Raw genomic sequence first — 24,927 nt, forward strand, 5'->3', positions numbered from 1 at the left:
TCTCAGATATCCATTTGCATATAGGTGATTGTTGTTTGTCACTAATTTATCTATATGAAAATATTTTAGAAACTTTTTCATATTATTTTTCCGCTTTGAGATCGGGCTATTGTAAGGTATAATTCCCTGAACACTTGGTCTTTAGCATAACTGTAAACGAAGGGACTTTCTAGTTCAATATAATGGACACAAACTCAACCGTGCCAAGAACTTGTACTTCGACCAACGGGACTCTTACGTGTCACTACTTTGTAGTATGTAATGTAATGTACGTTGTAGATTATAATATACATTGCACGGTCCAAACGTCAGCTGTGAACATACATATAGCTATAGGGCGTTTCTGGTCCAGCCCTTTTCTCTGGAATGGTAAACAAATCCGTATGAAATATTTCACATGCAGTTTTGGGAAGTTAAAAAGTTAATCGATTGCATAAGGTACGGCATAATTACTGTTCGTCCAGGGGGCCAAGCGAATCGAGTTAATGCTATCACCGGGAGAAACCATTTGCTGAGGGCCAGGGCTTTTTCTACCATAGAACCGTTTTGAATGAGCCTCAGGATAGTGTAATTAATCTAGTGTTATTCCTAGTCAATTACTTACCTCTTCCACCTTAAAAATAACCATATGCCTGCTGTACAAGAAGTTCTGTTCTAATATAGTAAATGTATTTTCTTAGCATAACCACAGAAGCACAATGAGATTCGATTCCATGCACATGTTGATTGTATAAAACCTGTCTTTTTTTTAACGTAATTTGATATGTGCACCGTTTATGGTTATAGGCCTGTTGGGGCACGTGAGGTCTCCCACTCTCAACTTCCTTTCGTTGCGCCGCTTTGAGTCGTACAATAGTGACATAATAAAGTCACATGCCTGTGAAAGGAAGCATTTTATTGTTTTACAGTTTCTCATGTTTCGGTTTGAGATCTAATTCAACTATTTTTTATGATTATCTTTAACAGAACCGAAATCTACAAGGAGTTGGGCACAAATGTAACCAAATTATTGTATGTGACCAAAGAAAATTCTCCAAAAGGTCGTAAATTGAGATATTACGTATCTACGAATGGATCATTTGATACATCGTCAGTGTACGATAAACTACCAAAGGTAAGAGAAATAGACTGAGAGAAAAGACCTGGGAAAATATGATCAACCCCTTCTCTAACCAACGTTTGATACCATAAATAATAACCATATACCCATACATCATCAACAGGTAGTTAGTAGTCGCAAATTGTGGTATTAATGATTTCTGCAACAGGATATTAAACACGGGAGCTGCTATGACCTGGAAATTGTTCACAATTTAAGAGGTGTGGTAGTATGCTAGACCATATATCAAATATTTCTTGACCAATAGTGATCCTTAGAATATCAATCTATAGATAAGCAATGTCTCTAACTGATGACTTCATCGCCTGATAAATATTTCTTCTTCTGCAGTACCCTTAAGTCGGGCCTGGGTACAAAGGATCGACAGACCATAAAATATATCCTCTAAATTTAACAGTGCAGGGTAGTAGGCCTATAACGTACAATATTTTGTAGATATTGGTAGATGTGGGTTCTGGCCACTTTCAGAATTGAAGCACAATTAAGCTTCTGTACTTGCAATGTACTAGCTATGATGAAGAAGTAACACACTAGTCTGTTCGTTTGACTATCAACTTTCTTGTAAATATAAGTGTCATATTATCTACCCTTGTAATATATCTTTAATTATGTGCTTGGAAAGTAACTTATATGTAAATTATTGCTTGACTTCTGTTGTTCTCGATCCGGGTACTCGAGTCGTTTGTAGGAAACTTCGAAGAGGTTTTGTGTTTAAACATGGTCAGTGTATACGAAACTACCAAAGGTAACAGAAATATTTAAGGGGTAGTCTAAGTATATATCAAAATATCGACAATCGGTTAAAACGAAGATCATGCATAGAGTATGCTGCACTTAGGCAACATTGATTAAAATTTGTGAAGAGTTTTTGCCATCCAGAAGAAATCAATACAGCTGGATGTAATTTTCAGGACGGTGTACTCATGTGTCCTGCAACGCAATCAATGCGGTTAAATGCGCAAAAGTCAACATTTCAACGTACAGAGTGAAAACATCACCTTCTTAGACCCATATTTGAGGTAAAATAGCAATTAGCAAATTTAGCTCTTGGATGTTAAGGTTCATTGAAATCCATTGTATATGTTCGTGTGCCTTTCAAAGATGCTTATACGATCTTTTTCAGATCTGATTTTCAGATAACATTAATTGACAGAAGTAAAGAACTCTTAAGCAAGACTTTTGACAGTTTTCTTGTCACCAAAGTAATGACTCAAGTATAGTTTGGAGCACTTTGAAATCGATTTAAATACAGGTCGTTATATAAATACGGCTTGTACGGGTTCGAAACCAGAACTTGTCATATGCCCGTTGAGATAAACAAAATGAATAAATAACAACTGCATATTATATATATACAATGTCATGTGATGCATTTTAATTTGACGTTTAATTAAACACCTTCATCGATCTTCAATTTAGGTAGGCCATCTTAACTGCAAAAAATATTTATCACCTAATTCTTGTTCCAAACACCTTCCCATTTTTGCATAATTAGATCACCTTAGAAAGCTTTCATATATTCTTACTTCAGTAAGTCAATATTTTATACTGGTTTTGTTTATTGCTTCCATATCTGTATTCATATTATCTTTTTTCATGTTTAGAACTCTACATTTGATAGACTAAACCGGTGTCACGTGATAGGAAACAGTGGTTCTCTCCTACATTCTAATTGTGGCAAACAAATCGATGATGCTGATTTCGTATACAGGTAAGGTAGTTGGTATATATATGTATAAGCTAATTGTCAGTAGTACTCAAATGTGGTGACTATTCTGTGACATTTTAGCTATTATTCACCTTGCTGACATCGGCGCTTTGGCTCAGCTGATCTAAAGATGCATAAATGTTATTTCCAATAGGTGTCGTTCATTCATTGAGATAAGTAAAGCTTAGACAGATACCCACTTAAATATTTATTATTATGTTAGATAATATTATAATGCCGTAGGAAGTGCACGGACAAACATGTCAGTAACACCATACCCCTGGCAGAAAAACACTTTATTGAGTTATCATGGTAAATACAGAGTATCATCTCCTTTAGAATAGCAAAAGAAAAAAATCAGTATTGTGTGACATACATATCAGTATGTTACAATTTAATAGCATTATGTCGATTTAAAACATAAATATGATATGCCGTTCCGTATATGTATGTTAGAACTAAAATCAATTTGCCTAACTCGATATTAATTATGCGTTTTATCACAGGATAATGCACGAACGGCAGTTTGACTCAAGCAATGCGCGAGGGGCGAGTTCATCCAACTATAGGGCTATACCCCGTTCATTCATACAAAGCACTAAATAAACATTAATTTTCACATCAGAATATTACAATTTCATAACAAACTTTAAATAAAACATAGCCAACGTTTGTCTCGAAAAGGTACCCCGTTGATCTTTACTTTTCTTTTAGTTAAAGAAATATAACATAAAAAAGAATAACAGTTCGTTGTTCTGACGCAAAGGCGTTCTGCACCTGCGTCCAGTGGGCCTAGCCACACGAACCGACGTGTTCAGCGGTAAAGCGAACTGACCTAACAGTCATTGTACAGTGTACTACGAATGCGTACTAATTGGTATAGTACACTGTATACTGTGCTAAGCTATATAGTTACGCTCGTAAACACATGTGAACAATTCCATCAAGAAAATTCTTAAACAAACAGTTGAATTTTGCAGTACAATTACTTTAACATTTGATCAGATGGAAAGAGGTGTACACCAGGACATGGAACATTTCCTTTGATTGGAAAAATACGTCTACTGTTCCTTGAAACTTGCATTTCTTAATACATCTTCCTGCCGTATTCCCGATGAGTGACGTCATGTCTAATCCTATCAGTTAGACGTTACGTAAGTATTAGTATCGACGGTGTTCTGACATTTGGCTAGCCAACTGTTGTGTGCAGCTGCCTTTCGTCCTTTGGATCGCTGCTCTTAGGACATTTGAACATTGCTTCTTTTGTTTATCCGAATCCTCCAATAACTTTCGATATGATACTTACGTTAGACCAATTTGGTGTGAAAATACAATATTCTGAAACTTTCAGAGAACAAGACTTTAATTTTTGACAGATATAATAGTTAAAACTTTAAGATTTTTTTCCAGATCAAAATGGAAAATTCTGCACTTATTTTCCATTTTAATTACTAGTCTAAATTTTAAGGTAAAGATAGCCAACATTTGGAAATGTTAGTATTTTTTATCGATACGTTCAAGAAAAAAAAAAAAACAATAAATGTTAACGATTTGAAATTTCGACAAGATAGTCGACACTTTAAGAGGAAAAAAAATTGAAAGCGCAAAATAATAAGACGAAACGTCGACTTTAAGTAGGGTGAGCAAGTAAAGTAGGGAGACTGTGCTTAAATTTTCCTGAGGACGCCCGGGACACCTCATTTCAGAAATGGCCTAACAAGTCTGTACACATCTTCCAACGATTAAATGAGCGCGTTTTATGATGACGCTGCTTAAGTACATCCTTTCCATATACTTACGGGATACGAACTGAATATTTAGGAAACTTGAGGATGGATCAGTGTTTTAGGGGTTAGGTTTGATAGTAAACGTTCGGGAATCGTTAACGTTACGGGATACTAAGGAAACTTGAAGTCGTGGTTAAATTGATTACATATGTGATTACATATGTGGTTACATTGATACAGTGGTTACATTGATTACATATAGTACTTCAATATTACGGACTGGTTTCATATTTTATTTTTTTTTTATTTAATAAGGAAACGTTCGGGAATTGTTAGTCAGTAGGATGGATCAGTGCTTTAGGGGTTAGGTTTGATAGGTTTTTATGAAGACCGATTCCCTTTGTTTGTATGATAATATAACTTCCATTGTATGCGTAACCGCCTAAAGTAGTGTTATCCTCCCATTATACCCGAAATAACTGCTCAGACTCCGATCGATATCGAGCGGACCTCACTTTATTTACCTACCACGAAGTAACATAACCCAAAATAAATCAAATGGAACTAGTGAAATAGAAAAAGGAATATTATTCTGGCTGAATATTAGTAAAGAAATGGTTGGGCGAAATGACCATGCTGGTAAGGCGAAATGACCATGCTGGTTGGGCGAAATGACCATGCTGGTTGGGCGAAATGACCATGCTGGTTGGGCGAAATGACCAGGCTGGTTAGGCGAAACTGACTGATTTACTTAATCAAGGCAGCAAAGTGCAAAATAACAAGATGAAACATCGGCTTTAAATAAAGATGAGCAAGTAAAGTGGAAACCGAGAGATTTCGTTAACGTAAGACCAACAGGAAAATTGGACAAATAGACCCATTAAATTTATACGTTCCTTTTCCAAAACGTAACAACGAGGTATTGATGGGGTAATCTACATGTCAGAGAAACAAGATAAAAAGAACAATAAGGAAGTATGGCCACACACAAAAGTGAAAGTGTAAAATTAAAGGGAAATTCCCGTTCCTCTTTTGTAGAAGGGGTGGGGGTAATTAAAACATCACAGCAATCAATATGACACAATGAAGTTTGATTGATACAAATTTGAGAAAGGAATTAGCACAAATAAGCACTGTTAACGTTTTAATGATGTGAGACGTAGTGATATTTGTTTTGTCTTGCCTGACGTTAATGCGACTATACCCGAATGAGACGCCAGTGCTTTAAGAAGCATTTCAAAATAGTTAGAAAGGAAGTTGACTGTGGATCCGATAAAATTCCTTGTTGGGCATTTTATATATTCTTCTATTGATTTAGCACCCATTTACACGATCATTGTTCCAAGAACGTTCCAAGTGTGATACCCTGTCTGTAGCAAACTGCTTTAACTTCTCCAATTTCAATATATTCAGATGAATGATGATTTAAGATCAAACGAACACGTTCCTTTCTCAAAGTACATACTGATGATACTGTCATAAAGTGGAAATTGCTAAATAATTTAATTATCCAATTGTTTCAGATTATGAACAATTTAAAGAACTTGATGTGTTACTTTATTTGAAATATCTCTTCAGCTCCGTTAAGTTACTACCGTAGTGCTGCCTGCTTGGTTGCAAATAAGTTCGTCTGTCTTCTGAAGATTTTGTAAAATATCTTAATTTCCAACTGTAATATTTTACTTCGTGAAACGGACCTCACCCACATTACGCTAAATATATTACTGTAGATACTTATTCTATTGGGATCTACAGCGACGTCAACGTTATTCGTGACATGCTGAAATAGCTTTAATATGCTGGTTATATTTTGCACATATACTGACTATCATCGATCATACATACTGTTTTACGTGTAACATATGACCATATTACCGAACAATCAAAAGCAGTAACAAGTAATACATTGTTTTCTTCCCTATCACATGTTGATAACATTTATAAAATGATGATATACACACACACACACACAAACATATATATATATATATATATACATATATCGTCCCCGTTCTGGCGTAGTGACAAATGTTCAAAATGTGAGTTTTGAGAAAACGCGCTCTAAAGATTTTCACATTTTGACTTTAGTATAGCGTAATTGAAAAAGGATCTTTTGTACCGAAAGTTGTCAATATTTTAAATATAACAAATAGAACTTTGAGTTCTCATGTTTGTTGCTGATCGAAAAATTTCTTACAAAGTAGTAATTTTAGTGTAAACATATTCGTCGTAATGTCATGTCATTTTCAGTTACTTTTAGACATTCGTCACACATTCGTCACTATGCTAGAACTAAATTTTGAAGTTTCGTCCTGTCACAAACTTGTATTCGTCACTTTTGTGTGTAGTAGCCATAGGGTACACCGTGGATGTTCACTGTCACATGGGGAGAGGAAGGGGGGTAGGTGGAATAACCTCACGATAGAAGAAAATAATCGAAGGGGTGGTACATTGTTCTTATTCATTTTAAAAAGAACGTCCACGGTTTACTTTAATGTATAAAATAGACAAGGAATGGGTTATACGCAGGTATCAACATACGTGTTTTAGTATGTTTTTCTTGAGTGGCATGGATGGAGTCGGATATGACGAGGGGAGATGGTATATAGGGCAAGGAGAGCCGGCTATTGAAAGGGTGGTATATTGGTCTTATTAATTTTAAAAAGAACGCCCACGTTTTGTTGCAATGTATCAAATAGACAAGTAATTTGTATAGGTCATGGGCGGATGTAAGTGTTTTAGTATGTTTTTCTTGGGTGAAATGGAGGGTGTCGGATAGAGAGATGTTGAGGTAGGGAGGGCAAGGAGAGGCGGCTGCTGAAAGGGTGATATATTGGTCCTATTAATTTTAAAAGAACCCCCAACATTTTCTACAATGTATAAAATAGACAAGGTATATGATGAAATGTGAACACATGCAGTTGCAAAAATAATACTTCCAGTGGCGTAATCTGTTAAGTCGGAACTCTTATAAAGCACACAGACTACGGAAAATTGTGTGCAATTCTTCATTTTCAAGTTAGTGTATTACGTGAAATGTCTCTGACAATAGTTTCTAAGTATCCTTCAAACGCTCTGGGAAGCTTTTCCACTATACTATCCCGGCCTTAAACGGAATGTGAAATTTTCTTACGCTCACAGGCACATTCATAATAACCAATCCAACAACTGTGCCATTGTTTAAGTGTTTCCAAGTTGTACTATAGTATGTTGTTCCTTCTTTTTATTTCCTTCCAGTATACATATAAAAATTTTCTTACGCTCACAGGCACATTCATAATATCCAACCCAACCTCGTGTGAATCCTCAGATTTAAAGAAGGAAACAACTGTGCCATTGTTCAAGTGTTTCCAAGTTGTAATGTAGTATGTTGTTCCTTCTTTGTATTTCCTTCCAGTATACATATAAAATTTATAGAGAGGAGTCATATAATACCTCAACAAGAAGAATAAATCATATAAAAGTTGTTTTTTTGAGATGATAGGATACCAAACAGCAGGGACGTAGCCAGGGGGGGGGGGAGCAGGGGGAGCGACCGCTCCCCCTTTCAGTGTCGATTTTTTTTTTAAACTGTCGTTTTTTTTAGCATGGTATTTTTTCAGTGCTCTTTTGATCTTGAATACTCGTCAGCTCCGTTAACTCGATTGTAATCGTATTAACATTCACGCCTACTGATTCAACTACTTACTTAGTTTGGCAGATGCAATTAGCTAAATTAAGCTTATAGCCAATTACAAGCCTACAGTTGGCCACTGCGTTATAAAATACATATTGCCTACCTAACCGCACTCTATGGAATGTCACGAACTGTATGCACAGCAACGTTCGTTCAATGAGTCGTCCTAAGTTGTTGCACGAACAGCATGTTATGAAGCTAAGCTAGCAATCGTACGTGATACGCACTTCCTATAAATAATTATTACACTGCTAATACACTGCGATAACGATATTTGTTTTTAGGCCACTGCATATCTGGCTGTATTACAAAATATGAAAGTTTATATTGTCCATCAGTTAAGTTCGTCAAATGTATTAAAGTCCAGACATTGGACAATAAACAAGAATCATCCTACTGGAAAACTTGTAAAAGAGCACTATGTTTATCTTTCTGATATATTATGTAAAAGAACATGTAAAAGAATTTAAACAGGAAAAAAAATCTGCTGATACTGATATCATATGATCAGGGCGTAGCCAGTATGTAGCACGATAGTTTCATTCAACACTCTACCCACCGAAAAAGACTATAGGATCCGATCTTGTCAGTTTTTTTAACATGTAGTTAAGAACCCGTTTACGCAGATAATATTTCAGTTGAGAAAACACTTGAGAAATTTGCATCAGATGGCAATCGTCGGATAGCTCTCGCCTTCTCTTATTAGGCTAACTTAAACATTTACTAGCTACAGTTGTGTCAAAGACATTTCTGGACTATCTTTGTATCTACAAGTATCAGAAGTTGAAAAGTAAGACTACTCTGTACATGTACCTTCAAGGGCGGCGGAACCGGGGGGGGGGGGGGCACAGGGGGCAAGTACCCCCCACTTTTCCTCAGGTTAAAAATGTGCCCTTTTTCTACATAAAACTTGTACTCTTGATCACCTTATTAGGTCAGCGATATTTCAGTAAGAGATCTAATCCTAATTTAGAACTATCAGGGGCGTAGCCAGTATGTAGCACTGTAGACCCGGGCCTACACTTTTTTTGGCCAAGTTATCTTTTTTTTATTAAAACACCCATAATTCAAATCCATAAGCTTGCTGGACGAGTTTAAGAGTCTAGACAGGAAAAACTATTGAAATGAACGTAGCAAGATTATGGCTAAATTAGGTGACCTATTCTTCTGTCATCTAGGCTGTTATTCATATCGCGTGCCGTTTCATTCAATTCTCTACCCGCCGAAAAAGACTAGGATACGATCTTGTCAGCTTTTTAACATCTACTTAAGAACCCGTTTACGCAGATAAAATTTCAGTTGAGAACATTCCACAGTCAAATAAGCCTATCGTTGATTAACAGACTTTATATGTATAGAGCTGCAGCACTTTGTTGCCTGTTGTTGTCACGATCGGCGTTCCAAGTTCCAAAACAGCCTTTTCGATAAACATTTACCAGCTACAGTTGTATCAAAGACAAATACTGGCTATGGTTGTATCAAAGACATTTCTGGCCTATCTTTGTATCTACAAGTATCAGAAGTTGAAAAGTAAGACTACTAAGACGGGGGGGGGGGGGGGGCGTTGATGGAGTGATGTGTATATGCAAATAAGATAATACAATAAGATTTATAAAGGGTACTAAATATCAGGCTGCTTCAGTCCAATCGAATTTCTGCAAAGTGCCCTTTGAGGTCGGTGCCCCCCCCCCCCCCCAGAATAAAAGTGCTTCCGCCACCCTTATGTAACTTGCTAATTTTAATACATTATGTATTATTGAATTACGTACTATTTTAACTCGTTTGTTTTTGGGGTTTAAAAGTGATATTGAATGAGGTGTCTCAAGTTAGCAAGAGGCCAGGGAACCAGAATGAACACTAGGGAAGGGCCGTTTCCGGCCATCTGGGGGGTTTGTAAAACAAAAATTTTACTTGTACGCTCCGCGCCAACCGATGGTGGCGCTCCGCTCAGATAGTCGTGCCTACAACTTTGAAAATCCATATCAATCGCAAAAAGTGCTCCCCCCCTTTCCAATTCCTGGCTACGTCGCTGCCAAACAGTCCAAGAATGACTAATATAAAAGGGGAGAAAATGTCAAGATGATAGGATATCATATAAAATACATATACTAATACAAAAGTTAATACATAAAACGATATAACAAACAGACTACAACAAACATTCTACGTGCTCGAATTGAATGTATAAAGCAGCACGGTAAATAAATGAGTTGCTGTAAACTTACGTTCGGTATTTTGTGGGGATTTCTTAGATTTCTGCTCGATTTGTGCAGGAGACTTTTTAGTACAGTATACAAAAGGTTATTCTGATCACTGTAAATCTTATTAGCCATTCTTGTAAACTCAGGTCTTGCAGCAGCATTTACTTTTTCTAAAAGTATATTGTATTCTAAATTAATATAGCTGATGTGTATTTAAGAAACTACATTCTTCTTTTCTTTGCTTTGTTTTGCAATATAAAATGGTACCAGACAAGCACTGTATAGATCATATGTGCCAGGTTGTATAATAGTATTGAAAACATTTTTCTTAGCATTTTGGCTAAAGAAAGACACATCGTAAGCCACACTAGATACTATATAATATACTTTTATAATACCTTGATGCTTTTCAAGAAAAGGTCAAACTGTCGTCGCTGTATACTCCCAGTACTCAGTTTTGGAGGTTCTAGCCGCATCAGATCCATCAATAGTAATAATACGTTGCGTCCTTGATAGAATGAGACCTTCATGTTTTATGGTTTATTTTCAAAAACGAATTTCCTTAATTTTTTTTTTGGGGGGGGGGTTACGCAATGAAGTCCTGCGGTCACATGTTGGAACTATGTCATTTACAGAACACTGAAAATTTCATTGGTCAGTTTCAACAGAGCTCTTATGAATTGTGCATGATACAGCAGTATCATCGGCATATTTTGTTATAGAAATGTGTGAGTTTGACCTAACTTCATCAGTATATATAGTAAATAATATAGCATATAATGGACCCACCCCAAGGCACACCAACTTTTATTTCCAATATTTCCGATAACCCTTTATCCAACCTTACTTGTCTGGGCCATCCTTGAAGAAATTGTGTCAGCCAATGAATAAGCCATGTTTCTTTGATAAATCGTAAAGAACCTTCATTAATTGATTTGGCAAGACAGTATTAAACGCACTTGAAAAGTCAAGAAAAGACCCTTTGTTATAATTCTTTCCTTACAATCTTAATGAGACACAAAATCATGGCTTAATCAAACGTTTGATATGGATATGGATTCTTCGAGTGGCTTGCAACTTCCGTTCTGGAACAGCAAGTGCCTTCTTCTTTCTTATGTCAAGCAACCTTTATGGGTTAATAATCCCAATGTATGGAAACCAGGGCTGAGGGTGTATCAGTTTGGTGATGTTCATTTGGTTTGTATGTCCATGTTCTGACTTGGTTTATTTTTCCAAAAGGTCTGGTATAACTTCCCCTATGATCCTGAAATTCTTAGCCTGTGGAAGAAAACATCCAAGGTTCAGTCACATCTGAAGGTTGCTATACAGATTTTCTAGTAATTCGGTCTAAACGCCCCCCCCCCCCTCCTCGTCCTTTGTAGCAAAGTAACTACTTAAGTATAAACTATGCTAGTACCTTCCAAAGTTTCATATAAAAGTATGTGACCTTCAACTATGTAACTAGGTATTACTTAGCCAGAAAATGGTAATTTTAAGTTAGGCTAGAGTAATGCTCGTGATGAGCAAAGCCGCCAACAGCTAAGAGAAACCGTACTTCTTTAGGGAGATGTTACATTTTAACGTTTATTTATATATGAAATTGAAGACTGGAGGAAGTCTTAAGTGGAAATGAGCTGGCGTTTGCATGTTTTAATTTGTCATTATACTGGTATTTGTTTATTGAACTGTTTACATTCACATTGAAAAGGAGACAGGACACCAAAAGATTACATTATATCGCCGGGTATCCCCCCCCCAACATCCCAAGTGGCACTATGACATTACACATTGGCAAAAAATAGCTCCATGCCACGACTTTTAAAAACCAATTTACTCCCGTACCGTGCAAGATAATGGACTTAGATATTTTAGGGATAAGTTCATCACAAGGATCTTGTTGATATAAGTTCATTATGATGGTTTGGGATTCCTTCCCTTCAACCCTTAGGTATGGTTAGGCTAACTATAAGAATGGCTTAAATTAATTAACCTTGGTCTAGGTATTGTAGTCTTCGCGGTCACAGTTAAAATTTGAGTGATTTATCCATCATTTTTATACGAGTTACACCCATTGTCATTCATGTCCGTCAGTGACTTACACCACCTGTTTCCTCATTTACACACAACTCTAATTAAATGTACCGAAGGTCACACTGTTACACCGATTCAGTAGAGATAAATAGTCTACTGTATATAGCTACTCGCGCAACAGATACAAGCATAGAATGTACTGCAATCCTAACACTAGGCTACTATTCAGGTATATTATTGTTAAACCACACCTCATTCTGTTTTCACGAGTTATGCTATCGTGTATGAAATGCTGTATTAATCAATTAAATGACGAGGTGGATATAATAAAGATATTACCGGCTTGCCATAATCCTGGTTGTTTTCAAATGGCAGTTAGTTGGTTCTCAAGTCAGTATGACATGGTTGTTATGTTCGGCTTGTTCCAAAGGGTAATATTCGTCGATATGCAAAAATGCATGGACCTTAGACAAATAGTGTTACTGAGTGGTTGTAATGATGACTAAAGTATTCGTCAGTATGTAAAAACGAGAGTGGGTCTTAGGTGGACATTCGTCAAAACTGAGTCAGAAAAAACGAAAAAATAGACAGTTTTAAAACTTCTAACCCGGCTCAACCGATTCTTCACCCTCGAAATAGGTAAGAACAATATTTAACTCAATTTCGCCAAAAGTGCACATTCGCCACTACGCGAAAACGGGGACGATATATACACATACCGTATATACGTATATATATATATACATAAAATATATTTGGTTCATTTTCCATCTCATTTATTGCTTTATCTTTGGGGTTTTTACCTCGAGATATCAATCAGTTGTCTGAATTGACAATGATACATAATATCAAAATCTGAAACCTCAACACCTTCACAAATGAAAATTCAAAGTTTCTAAACTAAAGCATATTAACTTGAACAGTTAATGAAAATTTCCAGAAAAGGTCGACTACGGAAGTCATTGTTTCGTTTACATAGAATATGACGCTCTTCTTGCAACAGAAAGTGGAACTTATATTGAAACATGGATGCGTCAGTACTTTTATTACTTAGTTTCTAGTTGAAAATAAAATAGTTTGCATACAGTATAAAATAGTTTATCTAGTTCTTAATTTCATATAAAAATCAAACTTAACATATTACAAATTAAGGTCAATGTTGTTTCTAAAACATGTTGCAGAAATTGCTTGCCAAAATATCTGAGTAACTGGACAGGATCAAAAGATGTTAGAGGGCCTCATCCTCAGAATAACAAAATGTACACACGGGGAGTCTTTTAGTTTAATTTTATGTAAACAAGAGTTGGTACCATTAGTTTTATGAATAAATATTAAATGGCTTTCGTATCGCTAACAGCAAAAGGAAGCATGAACACATTCACTTCTCAACACTTCTGAACTAAATAAAGTTTTACCCATTTACATTTTAGACTTTTTGAAAATAATAACCCTATGTCAACCATATTAAGTCCTTCATTGCAATTTTGGTTCAATTACACCGATCTTTAAATTTTGTGGGACTTAATTGACCAAACAAATTTGTTGAAAAGAGTATCTAACTATCGAAAAAAAAAATGATGGTCAGGCAAAAAAGGACAATAAATAGACTAGCTGAGAAACTTTATCGATCGGTGTCAGATCTCTAGGAAGATAAGGGATTCAGTTTTTTTGTAATACGTGTAAGTTTCGCTAAGTAATTGAACCTTAAAAAGTCTTCTTGATGATGCGTAAATGATATTCCTAGGTACGTATTAGGACCATCACTTATTCTTAAAAGATGACCTTGTGGGAAATCATAACACTTATCTAGATTAACTGTCAGAATTGACACTTTTGAAAACCTATTGAGTACTGCGATAACTTCATGTATCGAGTTTTTGAAACCATCAGTAATCATAACAGTATCATCAACGTAATCAATAATCTTTAAAGTTCGATCACTAATTGTAATACCTTGGATTAGCAGATGATCTTTAGGCCAATTCACTCCCTGGTACTTATTAAGATACTTTTAATTAACGTGTCCTGTATATAAGCTTGAGTTAAATATCACAGTAATTACATTAATTGATTTTACCCAAACAATGAAAACTGTACAGAATGGTTTGAAAGTAGGTGATTGAACAAATTTATATTTGGCCTAAACATGAAACGACGCTGATTTTTTCATTTATCGTCTACCTGGGTACGTAAGTTATTCTCATAATTTTGCTGTTGCCATTCCGTTGAAGGAAAATTGGGAGCCTACCCCGGAAAGAACATCTCAGGCTCATTTTTAAAATTATTTGAAAAAGAGAAATTACCTCTCACAGACAACAATCTGTAAATTTATCCGAGATTATATACAAGGATAATGATTAGCTCTATTTTATTAACAAACTACTGTGTTGTATACTCAAATGCTACAATGGAATTGGAGGTAGACAGTTTCGTTCAGTCACCTGTGAAGTCTCTTAAACCTTTAAAACGGTCTGAGCTTGTACAACTGTGAGAATACTACAAAATTAATGTAAGGAGAGTGTTGATCGAAACTCTGATTGACAAACACATTCTTTAAGAAAGTGCTCAACCTCCTTGTCTTGCTCGGGTTAATGCCGACCAAGACATCAGTTAAATCTACTTAAGTTGGAATTTCCAAAGAAAGCAATGGAGAGGCAACTTGAGGTATGCCTAGAACGTGAAATTTAATTCCAAAGAACTAGATTTAAGGGGACAATCCTCCCCAAGATCGGCATTTGCCAATTTGAAAAGTTAGCCGATTGCCTAAAGTGGCCTGAAGATCAATGGGCCCTGTTTCTGCAGAATTCATTGACTGAAAAGGCTCAAGAAATTTATGTTCCCTTGTCAATAGAACAGTCTTCTATCAATGCTGTTGTAAAAAATTTCAGCTAGTTCCTGAAGCCTATATTAGGCAAAATTTCAGGCAGAGTAAGAAACAAGACCACCAAACATCTTCTGAATTAGCAAGAGAGAAAGATACTCTTTGATAGGAGGTTTACTTGAAAGGATATTGGTAACGAATTTCATTAGTTAAGGCAACAAGAGCATGTCGAAGAATTTAAAAAGTGTGAACCCCCCGAAATTAAACACATTTACTCCAATATTTCAAGACAAAGCAAGTAAATATAACAATAGGGACCGTGGAAACCAGGAAACACTTCACTACGAGTCCCAGCGAAAGAAAACGTATAGTCCATCGGGGCAGGCTTCAAAATGTGCTTAAAAAACGACTTTCGTTGAACATATTTAGTACCAAGGTTGTTGGTTGGAAGTTGTAGAGGGATGTCCTGGGAACATTTTTCGCGATGTTGGATGATTGGAGAGGTGTTATTTTTCGAGTAAACAACAAACAAATGACATCACTCTTATACGGTGTACGACAATTACAACAAAGCAGTTCATTGTGACAGCAACATGAAAATGGCATTTAAATGCATTTGAACTTATTAAAATCAAGATGTTTGTGTTAACAGGTATAGAGGGATGTCCTGAGATTATTTTAGGAGTTTTTGGATGCTTGGAGAGATGTTATTTTGCGGGTAAACAACAAATTACCTCACTATGAAGTGTGGGCTTAATTAAAAATCAGCAACGACTATTCAAAGCAACATGATAATAGTTTTAAATGTTACTTAACCTATTTAGAACCAAGGTTTGTTGGTTGGATGTTGTAAAGAAATGTCCTAAGAATACTTGAAGAGTTGTTGGATGCTAAAAGAGGTAATACTTTACGAATAAACATATGACGTCATAATCCATCAGGGCAGGCTTCAAAAAGTGCTTAAAAAGCGAGTTTCGTTGCACATATTTAGTACCAAGGTTTGTTGGTAAGAAGTTGTAGAGGGATGTCCTGGGATCATTTTTCGCAATGTTGGATATTAGGAGAGGTGTTATTTTTCGAGTAAACAACAAACAAGTGACGTCACTTTTATACGGTGTACGACAATTACAACCAAGCAGTTCCTTGTCACAGCAACATGAAAATGGCATTAAATGGTCTTGCACTTATTTGAACTTGGATGGTTTTGTTGACAGCTTTATAGGGATGTCCTGAGATTATCTTAGGAGTTTTTGGAAGCTTGGAGAGATGTTATCTTGCGTGTAAACAACAAGTGTGGGCTAAATTAAAAATCAGCAACGACTATTCACAGCAACATGATTAAATAGTTTTTCAATGTTACTAAACCTTTTTAGAACCAATGTTTGTTGGTTGGATGTTGTAAAGAAATGTCCTAAGAATACTTGAAGAGTTGTTGGATGCTAAAAGAGGTAATACTTTACGAGTAAACAATAAACATATGACGTCACTGTTATAGGTTGAACGACAATTAAAACTCAGGAGTTCCTTGAAACAGCAGGATGGAAACGACATAATTTAAATGTTCTTGCACTTATTTAGAAACAGGATGTGTTGGTTGAAAGTAATGGAGGGATATAAAAATAATATTTAAAGAGTTGTTGGGTGCTAGGAGAGGTGTTATTTTACGAGTAAACAATATACATATGACGTCACTCTTATATACGTTGTAAGATAATGAAAACTGGAAATGAAAGAGCACTTTCATGTCACAGCAAGATGATAACATAATTTAAATGTTCTTGCACTAACAGTATTTTGGACCAGGTAATGTTGGTTGAAAGCTATATAGGAACGTCTGATGAACATTTTAACAGTTGTTGGGTGCTAAGAGAGGTGTTATGTAAAGAGTAAACAATTAACAAATAACGTCGTTCTTATACGTTGTACTGTACGACAATTAAACAGAGCAGTTCCTTGTCACAGCAAAATGATAACATAATTAAATACAGTATTAAGAACCAGGATGTGTTGGCTGAAGTAATAGAGGAATGTCCGAAGAATATTTTAAGAGTTGTTGGATTCTTAAAGCAGTGTTATTTTTCGAAAACAACAAATTTATGTTGTGTGAAACACAATTTGAATAAATGCACTGTCCGTCTCCTGAAGTCTGCCTCGACACTCACCTTTAACGCAAATGTAGCTGGTCAAAAATGCAGTGACCAGGCAAAAATATATAATTTTAGGTTTGGGAAAATTACAAGAAGCACCTTTCCATGAGAGTAGGACCAGATGACTCTGAGATCGTGGGAACAACTTGAAAAGGCGTAACGCTCACACAGAAATAAACATTAGGAAAAATAGTAGGTTTACCATGCACATGAATGTTGTATTAAAAACAATGGGGTCACTTAAACTTAAATGAACAGATCTTATCAGAGCTGTTACGTCTCACAAGAAATCCACTGAACTTATTGGAAAATTAAATGCTTAAAAGTCCTAACCAAATAAGAACACAATCGCGGCGCGGGTCATCCAAGTACAAAATATAATTGCTTCCTCGGGTTACTTCCGGGGCAGGTTCACTCTGTTGGGGGACATCTCTGGGGTAGGTTGCTCTTCACTATTGACCTATCAGCTGTCAATTAAGTTACTAAATAATTGCCAGAAACATTACTTAACCCGAATCTAAATTTATAAATGGGTCTCATCAGTGTCCTTAAATAAATTTGTAGATACACATCCGTCACCAAGAATATTCCTACCAAAACAAAATAGCTATTAAACTCTATTTCTCCCATAGTTCTCAAAAGTGATAGAGGCTTGGGAGCCAGTACATGTATTCCTAGAAAACAAGGACCACACAAAACAATTACTATGTTTAACAAAGACAAAGGTCACACAGGGCCACCTGACCACAAACTGTTGCTCTGTAGTAGTAGCAAAAAGTGACACTTTAGGGAACTCCTCAATCTACCAAAGTAAGTTATTCATTGTCAAATGAATAAAACAAAATGAGAAAAAGAAAGGAAAAGATCAAATGAATGAAAAAAATTGGAAAATGAGAGAAAATGATCAACATAAACAACAACAAAACATTAACCAGGTTATGCTTTGGTTACACAAAGAATCCTTTCTGAGTTATATGACTTCCTCGTCACTGTCAACATGACCAACGCCCAAAGCCACTTGCTTAAGAAGAAGAAGTGTTCCTCTGTTATGTGTAAACAGATTGTCTTTGGCAATAGCATTTTCATCCTTTCATCATATCTCTGTTCAGCAGCTTCTTTGAGCCGTTTTTCAGCATCTCGTGTCAGACACTGAGACAGCTGTTCTGTCTGCTCGCTACCAGATCTTCTTCCTTTCGAAAATTCGAAAGTTTTTGTTGTGCCAGAGAAATCTCTGGAGAGGAAGCACCTCAAATGTTCTTTTCTTTGGAGCCAATGGGCCTGCACTTACATCTGCAACAAATAAAAACCAAATTTGTTTGGTTGATACAGTATTTTGAATTGTCCTGTCGATCACACTGTGGTTCACATTAATTGTCTACACTGGAACTAATAAGCCATTTGATATTACATTTATGTCAGTGTAAGTCTGGAGCCATGAGCTTGGTAGGGCATAGGTACAAACCCACACACTACAAAGGTTTGAGAACACATGCAACCCTACTTGACAGGATTTCTCATACTAAAAGAAGGCCTCACCATACATGCATCAAAGTAAAATAAACCAAGCAAGATGCTTTGATATAAAATATTTTATTCCAAATTTTTAAAGAGCTATAATAAGACTATAGGTGCTACTAAATCGAGTGCCATGCTGATGTTAAATACCTGGAAACTTAAAAATGCCAACTCGCTTTGTTAGGTGTACAAAATGCAAAATCTGAGACTAGGCAAAACTGTAGCATTGCCTAGGCCTATATACTTAGTGGCCCATATATAAGCTACATTACACGCTACATTTGTTTGTGTGTGCCAGTACTACCAGTAGCCATTGAGACATGCTCTGGGCTTTGTTAGGTCCTGTTTTGACAAATTAATCCAAGACTCGAGGATAGACCACAAGCCTAGGCCGACATTGAATATTGATAGGCCTAACGTTAGTCTGCCTATCGAACCTACACTGGTGTTGATTTCATTTCTTTGTTTCATGACAAATAAAACATGAAATAAATTGGTATCATAAAATAACAGATACCAGTATATAATAGCTATCGTTCTATCCTTCATGGGTGCTACGTAAATCACTTCTAGTCTAAGGGAAACTAGTAGTAGTATGGTATTGAAGAGCCTTTTCCTAAATTTTCATAGTTGGCATTCGTATCACATGAGGAAGTTATGTATACTTTCTTGTCACAGTAATGCTCTAACAAGAGTATTACTAACAGGCCTAGAATTACCTTCATCGTTCGTGTATTGAATTATGGAAGCACCTTCTAGGCATGGAAATTTGGCACCCTTAATACTGCTTCATATCTCGGCACATTTGACGTCGGTTTGCCAACTATTGGCTGTAAATTTCGTTAGACTTTCAGCCCATCGTTCTCTTGTTATGCAGTACGTTATGCAGACGAATTGTAAACACGTTACATACACACAGTCTGTGGATATACATCACGCCGAGCCGAGCAGTTTCTGTATCAGCTGACATATCACATGATACACAATAAGGATTTTGATTAGCTCTTTACTGAAATATCGCTGCGACGGGAGAAGTCCTAACAACGCAAAGCGGACTAAATGAGTCCGTCTTAAACTGCTGTTTACTCTTAAAATAACACTTCTCGAACCATCCAACATCGAGAATTGTAATTAGCATATGAAAACACACCAGAATATGTGGTCAAACCTTCGTACTAAATATGTGCAACGACAGTGAACGATATCGAGCCTGCCCCGATGGACTAGTATGGACGAATCTACAAGCCTTGAGTGTGGCTATTGTAAGAAAGTGGGTCATACTATGGCTGATTGTTGGACCCTGAAAGGGAAGGGAAAGTCCCAGCAACGGAGTTCAACCACGCTAGCCCATGTGCGTCAACTGCCGAAGGGAAATATTACTGACGAAGTGTCAAAACCCAAAGTGCAAAGAAATGAGCAAGTGGGAGAGGAATTTTAGCCCTTCATTTCAAATGGTTATGTATCACTACTAGGTGACAAGGGTACACCACAACCCATTACACTTTCAAGGGGGAAAAGGAGCAGGCTTCATATGAATTATGGAGTGTGCACTACCATCCTCTACCGAAAGCTGTACAGGTTCCTATATTTCAGTTGCGGGTTAAAGAATATAAGCCAATTATGTTCCCTTTCACAAAGTGTATTTAGAGTCAAGCTTGAAACTGGGCCTGAGATAGGTGTTAGGCCTTATCTCTCTGCTAAAAGTGTTGCACTATTGTTAGGCAATAACCTAAGGGTATCAAAAGTATTCCAAGAACTAGATTTTGGGAAAAGCCGAGTGAACAAAATGAAACAGAGCTCATGGTACAAGAAATTCCAGGTTTATTTCCAGCCTGTGCTATCAATCGAGCTATTGCTGAAAGTCTAGAGGGAAAAAATCTTCTGACTGTGACTTATATTTAAGTGACACCTTTATGGCTCACCTTGATGAAAGTGAAATGTCTCCAGGAACCAACCAGAAGAGATTTACGCTGTCCACCAGAGAAAACAAAAGTGGAACAGTTTGACTAGCGATTGTTGCATGAACAACATCCTTTCTTAAAACAGGGCATTCATGGACTCTGATCTCTGAACATGGCATTGAACAGGGCTTTTTCTATTGCCATTCCGTAACAATGATTACATGTTCTAGCAGTATAACCCACCAATTCCATATTTTCGATTCTTCTGCTTTTCAGATGTAACGCAGCACCATTGGAACCTTTTGCCGCCGACGCAGGAAGTAAAAGCAATATCACTTCATTTAACCCATCCATATTTAAACAAAGGTTTGTAAATTATTTAGCACTCTGTTAAGGAAGTACAATAACGTTTCACTTGTATGAGCATTCACTGATTACAACTCTTGGCAGTACCTTCGCGTCCTACCCCAGGAAGTCGAAATTTTTCCAATCATTATTTGTTCACTTCATCTAACTTGTTGTAGAAAATATTGCTTGTTACTTTCGTCAATTTTAAATGAATAATACGCCAACCTCAGTCTTCTTCGAGCGAAAATATGCTAAACAGATAATATCTCAGTTAACTAGTTTTGTCCAAAACGATCGAAACTTGTAAAAGTAACACTTACATACATCGCTTTATTTTAATAAAGTTGACAACGTGAAAAGGCCTGTGTTATAATTAGCAGAAGACAAAAGAGGCATATGAAACTTGCACGGCTATTCAAAACGTATACGAATCTACAAATGTTATGGGATCACCACGAAGTTATAAACCTATCAATATTACTTGTTCTAACAAGCTAGGTGGAACGTTACTTGCGTTTTAGGTTATAAAAACCTACCAATTACTTGTTCTAACGAGCTAGGTGGAACGTACTTGCGTTTTAGGTTATAAAAACCTATCAATTACTGGCTCTAACGAGTTAGGTGGAACGTTACTTGCGTTTTAGGGTATAAAAACCCATCAATTACTTGCTCTAACGGGCTAGGTGGAACGTTAATTGCGTTTCAGGTTATAAAAATCTACCAATTACTTGTTCTAACGAGCTAGGTGGAACGTACTTGCGTTTTAGGTGATACAAACCTATCAATTACTTGTTCTAACTAGCTAGGTAGAACGTTACTTGGATTTTAGGTTAAACAAACCTATCAATTATTTGTTCTAACGAGCTAGGTGGAACATTACTTGGCGCGTTTTAGGTTATAAAAACCTATCAGTTACTTCTTTTAACGAGCTAGGTGGAACGTTACTTGCGTGTTCTTTTCCTCTTTTTTGTACCTCTTGTAGATATCACGGCATATCTAACAAAACACACATCGGGAAGTTTTTAAAAGATATGAAACAGTACCACGGTTACTTGTGGGGAGCCTGCTTAAGTTTTGCGGGTTTTACAAAAGTGTGTAAAAAAGCAATGGACGCTTACAACATTACAGAAAACACTTTCGTCCTAGGACATCCGGACCACTTCAAATACTTTAATGGCTTCTGGAGTAAACGAGGATACAAGGGTCGTCTTTCTACAGGTAAGCAGCTCTGCCATGATAGAGAACTTGCCCCACACCACCCAGGAATTAACTCTACATTATCAGCACCTCAACACCATCTCCCCCTCCTTCATTCCTCCGCCTTCCATTACCCTTCCGCCGGTATATTTTAACATATGTATGTTAAAACTATAATCTGCTTCTATAACTATACTGCTCAGTTAATAACCTCATATCTCTTCTCTTTTTTCGTTTTTATTCAATATTTAGGTTTCTTTTACACTAGTGATGCTCTTAGTCGATGCAATGAAGTACATCTGTATGGATTTTGGCCGTTCAAGTCGATCTTTCAGAAGGATGGTCCTCGCAATATAAATTACCACTACTTCGATAATCTCCCCTTTCCTGGTACAACTAAAAAGTCTCCTCATGCAATGAATAAGGAATTCTCTGTCCTTTTGCAACTTCATACTTTTGGAATAATTAAGCTACATTATGGTAAATGTGACTAATAAAAGAGAAATTAAACCAATATACAGTTTATCTAGTTGCAACCGTGATTGGAAACTTGAGCGACTTGGAACGGAGAACCAATTCATCTAGCGAGAACATTTGCAACGCAAACCTCTCCAGCGTCCTCATGCCACTTCACATTAATTCCTCTAATTCCCTACGAAGAAAGATAATATGAAGCCAAATTGTCATACTTTTTCCTTTTTAATATTAATTTGATGAATAAATTGAGGAAGTAAAAGCAGATTTCATGTCACATTCATAACTTCATCGAAATCACTCAACATACTCAACATCTGACAAAGTAGCATCACCAATAATGATCGATTTTTTGAAAGACTCATGCAGGTGAGTGGCCTAAGTATTTGGTGCTATAAGCAGATGCTTTGGTAGTGTTGTCTAGGTCTAGGATTTTGACCACTGAATATGTTAGACACATTATAATAGAGTGCCTGAAATGTTTTGACAAGAAAGTCACCGGTAACTGCCCGTATTTCCTGTATGTACTGCTAATTCAAATTACGCAGAGACTTTATGGAGGAAGTAGTAGGTGTGCCAAAACTTGGTTGCTTTCTAATTCATCAAAAGGTACTTATATGATTTCCACAGACCTGAAGAGGAAACGGACTTCCAACATTACAACAACACTAACGATCAAGATAGTAATGAAAAAATAAGATAAGATATAAAAAAAAACATATTAAATTTCAAAAACGTGTTCCAATTTGCGAAGTTGCACAATGAAGAATAAAGGTCTTGTCGGATGGGATTGCATTTTGTCAAATGAGTGATGTCATTGACATTATGCCATAAACACTGAACAAAATTTACATATACTCGTACGCTCTTCATTATTTAGAGTACGAAGAATCCTTCATAGGTTTTTTAGTTATTATTTAGGTATTGCCTTACACAACAGGCCCCTTAAGAAGTATGGTATTGAACTGATGAAATTTGGCATTTTTGGTGGGGGGGGGGGGGGGGAGGCTGCGGCGTCACAGACTATATCTTGCTTTATGAAAGTGAGGGTGAAGGTGGTTTTGAAAAAAACGTAACATAATAGGTTACTTTGTAATTTACGAAATCTGCAAGCGGTACTTACTGTCACGAGTATGCTTGACGCAAGTCTAACGACTATCGTGCAGCTGTATAAATTTACTGGTGAATATTCATTTGTTGTCTGTGTTGCTCACGAAGTTCAAATTAGTAACATACGACATTCTAGTATATGCTTTGTTTAATTCACTGATTGCTCGACGGGCATCAATGGAATTTGTGCAAGTCTTTGTTTAGATTAATTTGCATAAAATGCAGGTAAAGGGTTGGTATGAATAGGCCGGGTAAGCAGGTCAGGGCGTGGTATTCGTGTTTGGTATAGTATACTTGGTGCAAGGGTGCTGGGTGCACCACAGCAGTTACTTGTTGCAGTTGGACACGATGTCCGTTGGGCGACGCTAGCCCGCAGTACTTCACTATTCTAATATAGTATATGTAGGGGCAACTTCAGTTCCCCGCTGGTGAATTCGTGGCAATATATATATATATCTTGTCATATATCGTAAAGGACGTACCGAAACGTGTAAAAGCCGGAAACTGACCGAATTCCGTAAGTGTCTCATTTTCTTATGTATACTAAGTCAAACCTTACTATGCAGTAGAGGGAACGCAACTAGTTAGTCGTATTCTTGTGTCTTCTTTGAGTGTAGCGAGGCCGGAATATGTTAGAGATTGGAAAGCACATATAAAATATTTATGAGAAGTTTGTTAGTATCGAATGTCTGTATAGGGAGGGCATATTGTAAATAGGTGATAAGTGTTAATAAGGTGTAAAATCATGGGATCATACAGTGAGATCAATGCATGTTTGATATGTTTCATATTGCCAATGTAACGTCTTATTTGTGTGAAATATTTGTTTATACAATGCGTACATTTTACGTTGTGTTTCAGGGTTTTTGCCCCTGGTTACGAGGAGTAAATAAAACTCATAGAAAAGACACACGCCATCCGCCTCGAGTATTTACGTTGTCCAGCGAATAG

The 24,927-nt window shown here is 36.6% G+C and overlaps 1 protein-coding gene across 1 annotated transcript in view; it reads left to right on the plus strand.

The window, feature by feature from the left end:
• LOC139969066 (alpha-N-acetylneuraminide alpha-2,8-sialyltransferase-like) overlaps positions 1 to 23,828 on the plus strand; it is a 29,166-nt gene extending 5,338 nt beyond the window's left edge. Inside the window, exons 3-7 of the mRNA XM_071973818.1 lie at positions 967 to 1,114; positions 2,725 to 2,831; positions 21,124 to 21,213; positions 22,178 to 22,413; positions 22,645 to 23,828. Of these exons, the coding sequence (XP_071829919.1) occupies positions 967 to 1,114; positions 2,725 to 2,831; positions 21,124 to 21,213; positions 22,178 to 22,413; positions 22,645 to 22,886 (823 nt within the window). The 3' untranslated portion in view covers positions 22,887 to 23,828. The remainder of the gene's footprint in view (positions 1 to 966; positions 1,115 to 2,724; positions 2,832 to 21,123; positions 21,214 to 22,177; positions 22,414 to 22,644) is intronic.
• The last annotated feature ends 1,099 nt before the right edge of the window (positions 23,829 to 24,927 follow it).

The sequence above is a fragment of the Apostichopus japonicus genome, chromosome 6 (assembly GCF_037975245.1).
Source record: "Apostichopus japonicus isolate 1M-3 chromosome 6, ASM3797524v1, whole genome shotgun sequence".
Taxonomy (NCBI): Eukaryota; Metazoa; Echinodermata; class Holothuroidea; order Aspidochirotida; family Stichopodidae; genus Apostichopus; species Apostichopus japonicus.